General features: G+C 34.7%; 1 protein-coding gene across 3 annotated transcripts in view; it reads left to right on the top strand.

The window, feature by feature from the left end:
* The window catches only part of LOC139815144 (uncharacterized), a 52,388-nt gene extending 37,300 nt beyond the window's left edge, over positions 1–15,088 (top strand). For 2 of the 3 annotated variants that reach the window (XM_071781814.1, XM_071781813.1), the window contains exons 2-5: positions 10,965–11,620; positions 12,623–13,051; positions 13,392–13,655; positions 14,042–15,088. In XM_071781814.1, coding sequence (XP_071637915.1) covers positions 11,019–11,620; positions 12,623–13,051; positions 13,392–13,655; positions 14,042–14,195 — 1,449 coding nt within the window. In that variant the 5' untranslated portion in view covers positions 10,965–11,018 and the 3' untranslated portion in view covers positions 14,196–15,088. Of the gene's footprint in view, positions 1–9,785; positions 9,805–10,964; positions 11,621–12,622; positions 13,052–13,391; positions 13,656–14,041 lie in introns of those variants that run through there. The other variant, XM_071781815.1, reaches the window with a different exon arrangement.
* Positions 15,089–15,871: the final 783 nt, after the last annotated feature.

Here is a 15,871-nt window from a genome sequence, read left to right on the forward strand (position 1 = left end):
TACAGACAGACGACGTGACTTATATATATATATATATATATAAGTTCTAAACGTAGAACACTCACATATTCTTTGTATATAGGCTATACGGAATGGAGCATACGCCTTGCGCGGAAACTTTACCGCTTATTTTTCTTAAAAATGTTTATCGTACGTGAAAAATAAATATAACCATTTTTGTACAGAATTTCATGATCTTTCTTTTTTGGAATAATCTTAATTGACCTCCGAGCCATACAAAACGAGATTTCCGCAAAAAACTGATTTTCGTGACCTTTGATCTTGAATAACTTTTTTAGCTTTGACGATATTGTTCTCTATTTTTAATATGTTATTTAAAACAACGAAATATAAAGCAATAAAAAAAGTAATTTTAAATTGTTTTGCACAGAAGCCATATTTTCGTCTAAAATAACTGGACTATAGTGGGCCTATTCTGTAAGGACCGAAGCACAGACTTTTGCACAACACAAGCTGTGCTTTGGCCTTAATTGTTAATAATTTCATTGTCGTTATTATATTTGCTTTGCATATATATTATATGTATAAAGTAAAAAAGCTGCGCAACGACAATAACGATAACGAAACTATCGGTAGGGAGTTATAGAATAGGCCCGGAATAAGGCCATATAGATCCAGTAAACTACATATCACAATCTTTTGCAAAATAACTACCCGTTAGCATTTATCTTTAACACAATTAATACCAGAATTAAATCTCTGCTTAACAAATGTACTCGCAAACAGAACGAACTTCCACCTACGACGAACTTGGTTTACGGTTCCATATGTCTCAAATATTTCTGAGGAGTTTAAAAGGGTTGTTAAAGATCGAAATGTTAACTTGTCTTTTTACAGTTTGAACAAACTTAAGAAATTTATTAAAGTACATAAGGATATTCTCCCAATGCAATCTAATAAAAATGTTGTATATAAAATATCTTGTAAAAATTGAGACGCTTCATATGTTGGTCAGACGATGAGACAATTAAAGACTAGAACTTCAAAACATCGCAATCATATCCACAGAAATACAACTACTTAGTCTGTCATCACTGAACACAGAATGAATTTCGATCACGAGTTTGATTGGGAGACTGTCGAAATTTTGGATAAAGAAAAATATTTATGTAGGACACTAGTTTCTGAGATGACCCATATCAAGTTGCAAAGAAATAGTCTTAATTCTCAAACTGACACAGATTTTTTACATCATGCATATGTGACGGTTTTAAGCAAATTGTAATCCATGCTCATAAACATTTTGTCGTTGTCAAATCGCGTTTTACTATTGGTACATTAAATATTTATTATTTTGTTTTATTAACCTTGACCTACAATTTATAATCGTCACCGTTGTTTTGACCTACGATTTATTGCCTCTTCTTGCAATATCTAATCATATCATTGTTGTGTGTCGTATCGACAAGATTGTCAAGTCTCTTCGTAGAGAGTATTTTTATCTGCCATAATTTATATTCATTTCGAGTATATATGGCTCTGAATTCCACGTTTTTTAGACTGATTGGTGAGTTTTTTAAGGTTTTCTTCTTTTAGTTATTAATACCTTTTTTAAAAAAAAGGTAAAGAAAGGCGCCAAGTACACGCATAGTAGTGTATATGTTGTTACCTCGAAAAAAAAAACAGTGGTAGTATTATACCTTAAAAAAATCTAAGTAACAAGTGGTAGACGAAATCTTTGTATCTTGAAAAATCTCGAAAAAACCTAAACAGTAGTATCTTCACCTCGAAAAAAAAAACAAAGTAGTAGTATTATACCTCGAAAAAACCTAAGTAACAAGTGGTGGACGTAATCTTTGTATCTCCAAAAATCTCGAAAAAACCTAAGCAGTATTATTTTTATTTCCAAAAAATTATTACTCAAGTGATACACATCACAAAATTACGTTACCTTATCAAAAAATGAGTCGCGCTTCAAGTGATCTATTATTACAATTACAAAAAAGAAATGATATCTTTTTAAATTACAGCGCCAATTACAGAGAACATATATTTTTCGAGATACAAAGATTACGTCTACCACTTGTTACTTAGGTTTTTTCGAGGTATAATATTACTACTGCTTTTCTTCGATTAGAATAAAAAATTGAATCATGAAGAATTACACAGAGGTAACAGTACAAAATACAAATATTTTATTAAAATATTTAAACCCAACAAGGGAATACAAGGTATTTAAATACAAAGTTTATATATGTATTTTAAAAGATTTAATCGCATCGCAAAGAATTACAGAGGTAACAGTACAAAAAATAAAAATATTTTATTAAAATACATAAATTTTTCTTGTCAAAAAACTTGGCGCTGCTAGACCTCAAAATTAGGTCAGCCTGGTGTGTATGTGCGAGCGAGTGGGCGATGTGTGTGTGTGTGTGTGTGTGTGTGTGTGACGGTGAACTACTGTTTAGGTTTTTTCGAGATTTTTCAAGATACAAAGATTTCGTCTACCACTTGTTACTTAGATTTTTTTAAGGTATAATACTACCACTGTCTTTTTTTTCGAGGTAACAACATATCTGTACAAAATTACCTTTTTTAAAAAAAAGGTAAAGAAAGGCGCCAAGTACACGCATAGTAGTGTATATGTTGTTACCTCGAAAAAAAAAAAACAGTGGTAGTATTATACCTTAAAAAAATCTAAGTAACAAGTGGTAGACGAAATCTTTGTATCTTGAAAAATCTCGAAAAAACCTAAACAGTAGTATCTTCACCTCAAAAAAAAAAAAAACAAAGTAGTAGTATTATACCTCGAAAAAACCTAAGTAACAAGTGGTGGACGTAATCTTTGTATCTCCAAAAATCTCGAAAAAACCTAAGCAGTATTATTTTTATTTCCAAAAAATTATTACTCAAGTGATACACATCACAAAATTACGTTACCTTATCAAAAAATGAGTCGCGCTTCAAGTGATCTATTATTACAATTACAAAAAAGAAATGATATCTCTTTTTAAATTACAGCGCCAATTACAGAGAACATATATTTTTCGAGATACAAAGATTACGTCTACCACTTGTTACTTAGGTTTTTTCGAGGTATAATATTACTACTGCTTTTCTTCGATTAGAATAAAAAATTGAATCATGAAGAATTACACAGAGGTAACAGTACAAAATACAAATATTTTATTAAAATATTTAAACCCAACAAGGGAATACAAGGTATTTAAATACAAAGTTTAGATATGTATTTTAAAAGATTTAATCGCATCGCAAAGAATTACAGAGGTAACAGTACAAAAAAAAAAATATTTTATTAAAATACATAAATTTTTCTTGTCAAAAAACTTGCGCGCTGCTAGACTTCAAAATATCTACATTTGTAAAAGGTCTCTCTCTCTCTCTCTCTCTCTCTCTCTCTCTCTCTCTCTCTCTCTCTCTCTCTCTCAGCGCCAAGTTTTTTGACAAGAAAAATTTATGTATTTTAATAAAATATTTTTATTTTTTGTACTGTTACCTCTGTAATTCTTTGCGATGCGATTAAATCTTTTAAAATACATATCTAAACTTTGTATTTAAATACCTTGTATTCCCTTGTTGGGTTTAAATATTTTAATAAAATATTTGTATTTTGTACTGTTACCTCTGTGTAATTCTTCATGATTCAATTTTTTATTCTAATCGAAGAAAAGCAGTAGTAATATTATACCTCGAAAAAACCTAAGTAACAAGTGGTAGACGTAATCTTTGTATCTCGAAAAATATATGTTCTTCTGTAATTGGCGCTGTAATTTAAAAAGAGATATCATTTCTTTTTTGTAATTGTAATAATAGATCACTTGAAGCGCGACTCATTTTTTGATAAGGTAACGTAATTTTGTGATGTGTATCACTTGAGTAATAATTTTTTGGAAATAAAAATAATACTGCTTAGGTTTTTTCGAGATTTTTGGAGATACAAAGATTACGTCCACCACTTGTTACTTAGGTTTTTTCGAGGTATAATACTACTACTTTGTTTTTTTTTTTTTGAGGTGAAAATACTACTGTTTAGGTTTTTTCGAGATTTTTCAAGATACAAAGATTTCGTCTACCACTTGTTACTTAGATTTTTTTAAGGTATAATACTACCACTGTTTTTTTTTTTCGAGGTAACAACATATACACTACTATGCGTGTACTTGGCGCCTTTCTTTACCTTTTTTTTAAAAAAGGTAATTTTGTACAGATATCACGCCTTTTTGTAGTATTACGCATTGTATAAACAATATGTACAGGGTGTTATTTCGAGGTATAATACTACCACTTTGTTTTTTTCGAGGTAACAACATAATACATATATACTACTATGCGTGTACTTGGCGCATTTTTTTACCTTTTTTTTGAAAAAGGTAATTTTGTACGGATATCACGCCTTTTTGTAGTGTCATATAAGACGTCGGCGTTAGAAGTAGATAGAAGAAGAAGTATCTTAATAAAAAATTTTCACATTTGGACTTTGCGTCGCAATATCTCCGCTCGTAGGGCACGGAGCGGGATATTATAAGAGAACCCCCCCCCCCTAATTGGACCTCAAGCTATCGATCAAGCCTACTTAGAACTTGATCCGTTCACTCGTTATTGAGATCTCATCATCTCGAGTACTCGCAACCCGTCGCGTCGCGTAAAAGAGTCACGGTCGGTCTCACTTTGCGTGTACTTGGCGCGAGACACTACCGTGTCTCTTGATTCTGCCGCTAGGGAATTTTTAAGTCGATTCTTATGAATCAAGCTTGAATTCGATGTCTAGGTGTCCCAGGTTGCAGTTGACGAGGTTCACATAGTGCGCTTCATAGTTTTCGGTATTCAGGTGTATTAATACCTTGAATTCGATGTCCACGTGTTCCAGGTTGCTGATGTCGGGTTCCAGATAGTGCGCTCTATAGTTTTTGGTGTCCAGGTATAATAATACGTTGAATTCGATGTCTAGGTGTCCCACGTTTCCGATGACGAGGTCCACATAGTGCGCTCCGTAGTTTTCGGTGTCTACGTGTATTAATACCTCGAATTCGATATCTACGTGTCCTACATTCAGATTTAAAGTTATTAATAAACCTAGACACCAAAAACTACAAAACGCACTATGTGGACCTTGTCATCGGCAACCTGGGACACGTAGACATCGAATTCGAGATATTATTACATCTAGACACCGAAAACTACGGAGTGCGCTATCTGGACCTCGTCATCAGCAACCTGAGACACCTAGACATCAATTTCAAGATATTAATACACGTAGACACCGACAACTACGGAGCGCACTATGTGGACCTCGTCATCGGCAACCTGGGACACCTAGACATCGAATTCAAGGTATTAATACACGTAGACACCGAAAACTACGGAGCTCATTATCTAGACATTGTCATCGGCAACCTGAGACACCTAGACATTGCATTCAACGTATTATTACACCTGGACACCGAAAACTACGAAGCGCACTATGTGGACCTTGTCATCGCCAACTTGGGACACCTAGACATCGAATTCAACGTACGATTACACCTGGACACCGAAAACTATGAAGCGCACTATCTGGATCCCGTCATCAGCAACCTGGGACACGTGGACATCAAATTCAAGGTATTAATACACGTAGACACCGAAAACTACGAAGCGCACTATGTGGACCTCGTCATCGGCAACCTGGGACACCTAGACATCGAATTCAACGTACGATTACACCTGGACACCGAAAACTATGAAGCGCACTATCTGGATCCCGTCATCGGCAACCTGGGACACGTGGACATCGAATTCAAGGTATTAATACACGTAGACACCGAAAACTACGAAGCGCACTATGTGGACCTCGTCATCGGCAACCTGGGACACCTAGACATCGAATTCAACGTACAATTACACCTGGACACCGAAAACTATGAAGCGCACTATCTGGATCTTATCATCGGCAACCTGGAACACGTGGACATCGAATTCAAGGTATTAATACACGTAGACATCGAAAACTACGGAGCGCACTATGTGGACCTCGTCATCGGCAACCTGGGACACGTAGACATCGAATTCAACGTATTATTACACCTGGACACCGAAAACTATGAAGCGCACTATCTGGATCTTGTCATCGGCAACCTGGGACATGTGGACATCGAATTCAAGGTATTAATACACGTAAACACCGAAAACTACGGAGCGCACTATGTGGACCTCGTCATCGGCAACCTGGGACACGTAGACATCGAATTCAACGTATTATTACACCTGGACACCGAAAACTATGAAGCGCACTATCTGGACCTCGTCATCGGCAACCTGGGATACTTAGACATCGAATTCAAGCTTGATTCATAAGAATCGACTTAAAAATTTCCTAGCGGCACTTTCTGCCAAGCGTAGAGAACCTTCTTTTCCGGCAGCGGTGGTAATACGATGTAAGGATACGAAATCTCTCCAGATAAACATGAAGGAATTGACTCAATATATATTATATAAGTATATACCTAATTTACCTAAAATATTTAAATAAAAATCTTACTCCTGACCGATAAGTTTATCGACCTAATTTCGAAATACGCGCGCGATATCGAAACTGGCGATACCTGCGCCGCCAGCGTCGAAAAAGTGAAAGTAACGTTTCTGATTATGACGTCATCATACAAGAACATCGGCGTTAGGAGGAGGAGGAGGAGGAGGAGGAGGAGTATCTTAAAAATAAATTTTCACATTTGGACTTTGCGTCGCAATATCTCCGCTCGTAGGGCACGTAGCGGAATATTATGAGAGAAACCCCCCCCTAATTGGACCCCAAGCTATCGATCAAGCCTACTTAGAACTTGATCCGTTCACTCGTTATCGAGATCTCAACATCTCGGGTACTCGCAACCCGTCGCGTCGCGTAAAAGAGTCACGGTCGGTCTCGCTCCGCGTGTACTTGGCGCGAGACACTACCGTGTCTCTTGATACACTACTATGCGTGTACTTAGCGCCTTTCTTTACATTTTTTTTAAAAAAGGTAATTTTGTACAGATATCACGCCTTTTTGTAGTATTACGCATTGTATAAACAATATGTACAGGGTGTTATTTCGAGGTATAATACTACCACTTTGCTTTTTTCGAGGTAACAACATAATACATATATATACTACTATGCGTGTACTTGGCGCATTTTTTTACCTTTTTTTTGAAAAAGGTAATTTTGTACGGATATCACGTCTTTTTGTAGTGTCATATAAGACATCGGCGTTAGAAGTAGATAGAAGAAGAAGTATCTTAATAAAAAATTTTCACATTTGGACTTTGCGTCGCAATATCTCCGCTCGTAGGGCACGGAGCGGGATATTATGAGAGAAACCCCCCCCCCCTAATTGGACCCCAAGCTATCGATCAAGCCTACTTAGAACTTGATCCGTTCACTCGTTATTGAGATCTCAACATCTCGGGTACTCGCAACCCGTCGCGTCGCGTACCGTAAAAGAGTCACGGTCGGTCTCGCTCTGCGTGTACTTGGCGCGAGACACTACCGTGTCTCTTGATTCTGCCGCTAGGGAATTTTTAAGTCGATTCTTATGAATCAAGCTTGAATTCGATGTCTAGGTGTCCCAGGTTGCCGATGACGAGGTTCACATAGTGCGCTTCATAGTTTTCGATATTCAGGTGTATTAATACCTTGAATTCGATGTCCACGTGTTCCAGGTTGCTGATGTCGGGTTCCAGATAGTGCGCTCTATAGTTTTCGGTGTCCAGGTATAATAATACGTTGAATTCGATGTCTAGGTGTCCCACGTTTTCGATGACGAGGTCCACATAGTGCGCTCCGTAGTTTTCGGTGTCTACGTGTATTAATACCTTGAATTCGATATCTACGTGTCCTACATTCAGATTTAAAGTTATTAATACACCTAGACACCAAAAACTACAAAGCGCACTATGTGGACCTTGTCATCGGCAACCTGGGACACGTAGACATCGAATTCAAGCTTGATTCATAAGAATCGACTTAAAAATTCCCTAGCGGCACTTTCTGCCAAGCGTAGAGAACCTTCTTTTCCGTTGACTCAATATATATTATATATTACCTAATTTACCTAAATAGAAATCTTCCTCCTGACCGATAAGTCTATCGACCTAATTTCGAAATACGCGCGCGATATCGAAACTGGCGATACCTGCGCCGCCAGCGTCGAAAAAATGAAAGGGACGTTTCTCTGATAATCATAATAATAATATTGAGACGTCGGCGTTAGAAGGAGGAGGAGGAGGAGGAGGAGGAGGAGGAGGAGTATCTTAAAAATAAATTTTCCCATTTGGACTTTGCGTCGCAATATCTCCGCTCGTAGGGCACGTAGCGGAATATTATGAGAGAAACCCCCCCCTAATTGGACCCCAAGCTATCGATCAAGCCTACTTAGAACTTGATCCGTTCACTCGTTATCGAGATCTCAACATCTCGGGTATACTCGCAACCCGTCGCGTCGCGTAAAAGAGTCACGGTCGGTCTCGCTCCGCGTGTACTTGGCGCGAGACACTACCGTGTCTCTTGATCTTGAAATTTACGGCACAATGCACCCTGGTGCATTGCTACTACTATTGCACATTAAAACAAACGGACTGTAAATCAGGTATACGTTCCTCCGCAACTGGACAGCGAATATTCATGACGTGCGATTGGGTCGAGAAAATTTTGATCCACGAATAACACGATTATAAACGTAATGTTGAAAAATACTTTTCCAAAGCAAACTGCACAATATGCAAAGATAGAAATGTAATAACGTCGATAATGCTCGACGTTGTATAAATAAACAGAGTCGTACTGTATATTTCAACCTTAATTACGGCCTTGCTTTGCGCAAAACCGCACCGATGTCCGATAATATAGAATATTTTTCCCAATGTAGAAATATCGAAAAATAATATGTTCTCTCTTTCTTTGGGATTTCCGTTCGAAGCATTCCCTCCGCAACAAATATGATCGAGAAATAGAGAAATGTCTAATTTAGAACCTGATTTCATGTTCTGTTGAACGAACGTTTCCCATACATAAATAACAACTCCCCTGCGCCCATCATATTACATGGCTCCCATTATATCCTATTGTATCAACCACCTATTATACGAGCTATTTTCTCGTTGCTCGATGGCACCAACGAGCATCGACGTGAAAGATGAGAGCGTTGCATCGGGTCACGAGATTTTTTTTAGCTGGAATATTAAATGAAATCGGAGATATAGAATTTCAAAAAGTTATGATTTTCCGAGAAAAACAGCTGTTTTGAGATAGATACAAAAAAAGATTATATTATTTTAGAAAAGTGACAATTAATGTTAATATGCCTTTATAAAATTCTGAAAGAGTATTAATAAAATATTCGAATAGAGCCGTCTGTGAGACAAATTTGGGGAATGCAACGGGCAAGGATCTACACATCGTATCTCGAAATGTTACGGATATTTTCTCGGAATACAAGATGAGCACGTACTATTGAAACATTTCTTTTATGTAACGAGTGAGCGAGTAGCTCAAAAGCCGACACTGCCGGTTCCTGCATAATTGGACTTTTAAAAAAATTTGAAAGGGGGAAAATTCATATGTGCAGAACCTACTACGGAGCCAATAAAACAAAAATAAATGTTTGCATAACAAACAACAAGCCTAAAGCGAAAATAATGAAAAATGCCAAGGTTTTTTCTTACGTAAGAAAACTGGTTTGGTAACAGGAAAGACTGATACTTCGAATGCACTATATAAGTCGGGAGCTAGTTGAACTAGTGGCATCCTCACTTCTGGATAGAAGAAAGTAAAAGACGGGTTAGGATTTTACTAAAGGATTCGTTCGCGGTAAATACTTACAATTAGTAAAACAGGAGCATAAAAATTGTTGAAAAGGGGTGACGTCAAAAGCTGGTGGTTCAGTTGCTTATAAAAAATATGGCGTCACTATAATATAACTATCCGCAAGTGTCACAAGTTGGGCCTTTATGAAATTCAATTGTAGGGAGTGCTGCAAAATGACTAGTCTTTACATTTTTAACTCTCCTTCTCCCGCTGATTTTAAAGTTTGTTTAAAGACGAATTCAACTATATATAAAGTTATTTTATACAAATGCACTTTTTGAAAAAGTCTTCTTTATTATTGTTCTATTACTATACGTATACTTTTAATATATTTCTACTTTTATTGTTTTTTTGTTAATAAAAGTTTATTGTTAATATAAAGTTCTCATATTTTATATGTATCTCTGGAATGAAATTAATTCCAATAAAGACACTGAATGACTCTCTGGTACACTGAGAAAAAAAGTTGTGTTAACTTGACGAAATGCGTTCAATTGATTACCACATTTTTTTATTTGAAATATTTAAGTGTTCAAGTCAAATTACGTCATGTTGGTTTAATATGTCGTATTTAATTTAAATACTTAAATGTCATTTGAAACTAATGCGATATTTGCGGTGGTATTGTTATAATTGCTTCCTATTGCGTCAATGCATTTATTAATTTAAATATTTAAATTATAATATTATTACTACATTATAATACTATTACTAAATTATATCATCACACACTACGCATTATTCTAATTAACTTATTTATCATTTTGAATAAACTTTAATATTTAACTAATATATGATTTATCTAGTTGACTTTTTTCACTATTTTAATAATTACTATTATGTAAAAATAATCCAATGAGAGCACGTACAAGAAATATATGTTCTTTACAATCTTTTATGTATGTTATAACATAGCTCAAAGTTCATCAAAATTGATAAGAAAGAACACTTGAGTCCGTTTTCTTATCAGAAAATATGATTTACATTCACATAATAGTTCTTTCTTATTTAAAAAATATATTTATGCCTTATTTTGTATGTTCAGAATTATATGTACCCATACAGATGATTCGTAAACGTAAATCAATACTTTATATAGTAGTAACAAACACATTGAATTTCTTTCTTGCTATTTTGTATATTAATGTTATTTTATATTACAGGATAACTTGTCCAAAGCAATTATCGCTGATAAAATTATTAAAGGGAGATAGAAAATGGAAGAGACAAATGACTGTATTCGGTGGATAGAGCAGACAGAAATTACGAATAATAGCAAGTTGGTTCGGATACAACATCACAATACGCAGGATACGATGGAGAAAATTATATTAAATCGAAAAAATCAAAGCAACAATAGCATCGATACATACACAGAAGATGCAATCAAAAACGAATATTATGAACTCGCAGAGGCAAGAAACGCCGTTAAATACATCGAACATTTTGTGAAACAGATGAAGCACATTGTCGATCAGAATCCCGCGAAACCGAAGGATTATGATAAATGGACGGACAAAGAACAATATGAACACATAATAAGTAACATAAAAATATATGTGCCAAGTATACCAGACTCCTTATTATTCTTCATACCGGCCGCACAGTATCGGGGAGATTGCGGTCGAAATTCGACGGACAAACCGCTTTGGTTGGACATAAAAAAGTTCCAGAGAGGTCAAAAGTTCGCGCAAGATCACATTACCTCGATCCTTTTAGCTAACTTGTTATCGCTTTTCGAGATATTCGCTTTCACGGATGGTTTAAAACCGATTATCTTCAGCCGGCAATCTCACACGCCGTATTTAGCATTCAAGAGGTACGCAATGATTTCGGCAAAATCTCTTAAGCCGCTATTTATATAACAGCGTTTTTGCTAAGGAACTCAGAAGAAATTCGTATTGAGACAGATAAATCGATGGCTAAATCTTGAGAGTCAATTTAATGGTCATAACTTTACACATTTGCAATTGCGATTTAAGCGAGAAACTTAGCCTAAATTCTCTTTTTCGCAATTTGGTAGTTGTCTTAAGTCAAATCAAGTCTTGAAAAAAAAAAAAATGTATATGAATTAATAGACCTTGATATTTATCAATCGGATCTTGAATCGGAAAAAATTAAACAGGAAGGAATTGTATCTTTGCAAATACTTTGCTTGATTCTGAATCAAATATTATCGTTTTATAGCAGTATAAGATAAATAAAATGAAAATATAAATAGTAGAAAATAAAATAAATAATAGAAAATCTAGTATATAACAGTGCTCTGCGAACGTTATATTAATAAAAGTAATGCAAAATTGTTGCTTCAAAATTCAAATAATTCGATGAGATGTAAAACTCACAAAGCAATAAATAATTTTCGGTGCGTGAGACAGATTCTCTCATGTAATCAGTTTTTCTTCGCCGTATTTAAAATATCTTAAGAAAAATGTCGTAACTGAGCTCTCACACAATATTGACACATAATTTACATTTCTCATATCAATAATATACATTCTGCGCGAAAGAAACAGCACATAAATATAAATTGATTAGTGAAGACAATTTATTTGTTACATGTATGCCATTAAAATTTATAAATTATATTAATTGTCTTGTAAAACATAACTATAATTCTAGATCACACGATTATAATTCCAGAATTTAAAATTCATTACGAGTTTATAGTAATTAATATATTAAAACATTTTTTCATACTCATATAGCGGCATTTTTCGATGATTGAGCAACAGTTGAAAATCAGATTCGATCAGATGCTACATCCAGCATCACGATGAGTTATAAGTTAAATATTTATCAATAAATTTTTGATTATTAGGTACTTGTCCACAGCTTGCCGTATAAAAAATTGGATGATGGATGATCCTTGGACCGTGGGCACGCAAGCTTACAAGGACGTGCAAACTGTGCGTAGAATGCACCGTGCGATACGATTGAAACTTTGCGAGCGCGACAACGAGGAGATCGACACGGCCACTAAAATTTCGAATCCATGGTGTCCGGGCAGAGAAGCGATTTTAGAAGACTTTTCTTCCTGTCCATACCCGACCGTCGAAAACGGTTGTTTACATCTACTGATCACACCGAAAGGATTGAATCAAGCTGATATGGGAGCCACACAATTCGCTTTTGTCGGGATGATTCTGCTGCACCCCAACGAGCTCGGAATTGACGCTAGCGATGAAGATTTGGAAGCTTTTTGCCACACATGGAGAGGCATAGGATACCTTCTTGGTATAGAGGATGAGTAAGTACCGTAAATATAAATTCCCTCATTATATCGCGCGACGAAAATAGTGGTAATTAAATCTGCGACGTCTAATAATAATTAAGGCTGTTTACGGTAGTAAATTTGATTGATGACAATAACGTTTTTTTATTCTTCTTCCTTTAATTTTATCTTGATTAAATTTATAATATATTTAAACGTTAATCTGATTTTATCCAATGCATAATTTCACTTCCGTCTTGATTTTCATTCATACGTTCTGTACGTATGACAAACTTTTTCATCACTCGAGTGTTTTCCTTACTTTGTTATCGTCACATTGGAATTCTTAAATTTAATGACAAAATAAATGTTTTAGATATAATTTCTGCCGCGGCAATCTGCAGGAAATAAAGCAAAGATCGCGCGACTTCGTCGATGTTTGGGTGAGACCCTACTTGCGGCAAGTAACGCCCGAATGGGAACACATGTTGAGATGCGTTGCGGAAGGTGAACGTTATTATATTAGTCGTTTCACATTCGAGACGTTACTACTGTTCGTCACCAATTTATTGAACATTGATATGCCGCGCGTACGACATACGCTTACTTATTTCGAACGATTTTCTCTTACCATTCAACGGTGAGTATCGCAAGCCAGATTGAGATAAACACAGACGAATGCACAAGTATCCTCGGTAATCTACTGAAAGTTGAGAAACTGATTATATCATTGTCCAAACAAACTTTACGTTTCAAGAACTGTTTCTTGTAAGTGTAAATAATCAAAGATAAAATATTTCCGAAATTTTATTTAATTGACTGATCTAACATGCATCAAGGTTCAAATGTTTGAAAAATTATGCAATAGGCGATCGCGCAATGCATTATATCAAGTCCAATTTATAGGATATAGAATAACCGTAAAGAATTAAAGTGTGAATAAGAAATTTTATTGTATATTTAATATTACTCATCTTATTTACACCCAGTTTTAATAATTATAATCATTTCTTTCTATAATTTCAGCTTCATGTTTCGCTATGCCATGAAGTTACGATTCGTACGAGAGTATATAAACAAGAAAGTTTGTAAGGTCCTCGATAAAGCAGTCGAATATGGACCGGAAAAACACAAGTTACTCAAGAACAGATCTGAAAAGGCTTTAGACAAGGGTCGATAGCATTTATATAATGGAGCATGAAGCTTTGCATCACTTGGGCATTAATAAAGTCAATATTAATAAACATTAATGAGGATTAATAGGCATTAACGGACAATAGTAGATATTAAGTATACATAATATTAAAGGTCTGTTATTAGATCGTATTACGAAAGATTAAAAAAGATTTCCGGTACGCTAGAGTACGAAATAGCGTCATATAATATAAACTTTCATATATATGTGTACATATGCATATATTTTTTCAATCAATAAATATAAATGATCAGTTTGATACATTTTTTCTTGAAATATTTTATAGCAATCATGATATTTAAATATCGCGGTATTTGGAATACAATTTGTTTAATAATAAAACGTTCTTTTACTGATATATTTCTGGACCAGCGGCCGTAAATAAAAAAAAGTAAATTAAAAGTAGATTCAGACTTACTTCAATATTTTAAAGACTTACTTACGTTTTAAAGATATTCGTGAACTTTTGATCCGATTAAATATCTTAATAAAAGCAATCAATTTATACGCAATATACGCATTTTCTTTACAGATAAGATATTTTACGCAAGTTGGGTCATTATTTACGTGCTCTTCAATTTATCTTCAACTTTGCTTCAGAGATATTATTTCGCAAATTTCTTCTTATTAAATCAATTGCATTCTAAATAGCGATATTTAGTTATTATGCACAGTTATTATATGAAATCTGTAAAGAAATAATAAAATATTGTAAACGTTTAGCGTGCGCCGCATCAAGTCATATTTTAGAGCACTTATCTATTAACATCAAATTGCTCTCATTTAAAACTATTCTCTCTCTCTCTCTCTCTCTCTCTCTCTCTCTCTCTCTCTCTCTCTCTCTCTCTCTCTCTCTCTCTCTCTCTCTCTCTCTCTCTCATCTCCTTATTTTCGTTAGCTTGTTCTGAAAGATGCAATAATAAGTCATCAAACACGTAATACCAATATTATTCGTCTAGATATATATATAAATAACAATGCATAAATTTGTTATATGTATAATAACACCACTGATAATGAAATAAGTATATAATTACTAATGGAATCAATAGTAATAAAAAGAAGCGGGATTTTCCGACCGATTCAAATAATTAATTAAACTCGAATCTTAAACTGTTGTAAAAGATTACAGTTCTTTCAAGCTGTTTAAGTTTAAAATGTACGTGTACGTAAAGATAGCTATTCGAATTCAAAAATACTTTTGAAAGAGCCTTACTCTTTTATGATAACGGTTTGAGATTCGAGTTTGAATTGTTCAGAAAATTCTGCGCATTTCTCTTCATTACTAACGACTTCATTAATATTTATACATTTAGATGAATAAGCGCATTTGGTATTGCGTTTGATAAAGTCGCTCGCAATACCAAATGCGCTTATTCATCTGAATGTATAAATATTAATGAAGTCATTAGTAATAAAGAAAAATGCGCAGAATTTTCTGAACAATTCAAACTCAAATTTTAAACCGTTATCATAAAAGAGTAAGGCTCTTTCAAAAGTATCTTTGAATTTAAATAGCTATCTTTACGTACACGTACAGCTGCATATGCAGAACATAATACTGTCCAGATCAATTAGCATCCAGCCATTGATTTATACATAACATGCTTTATATTAAATGCTCATTTATCTAGACAGTGTTATGTTCTGCGTATGCAGTT

This window comes from Temnothorax longispinosus, chromosome 6, assembly GCF_030848805.1.
Source record: "Temnothorax longispinosus isolate EJ_2023e chromosome 6, Tlon_JGU_v1, whole genome shotgun sequence".
In the NCBI taxonomy this organism is placed as follows: Eukaryota; Metazoa; Arthropoda; class Insecta; order Hymenoptera; family Formicidae; genus Temnothorax; species Temnothorax longispinosus.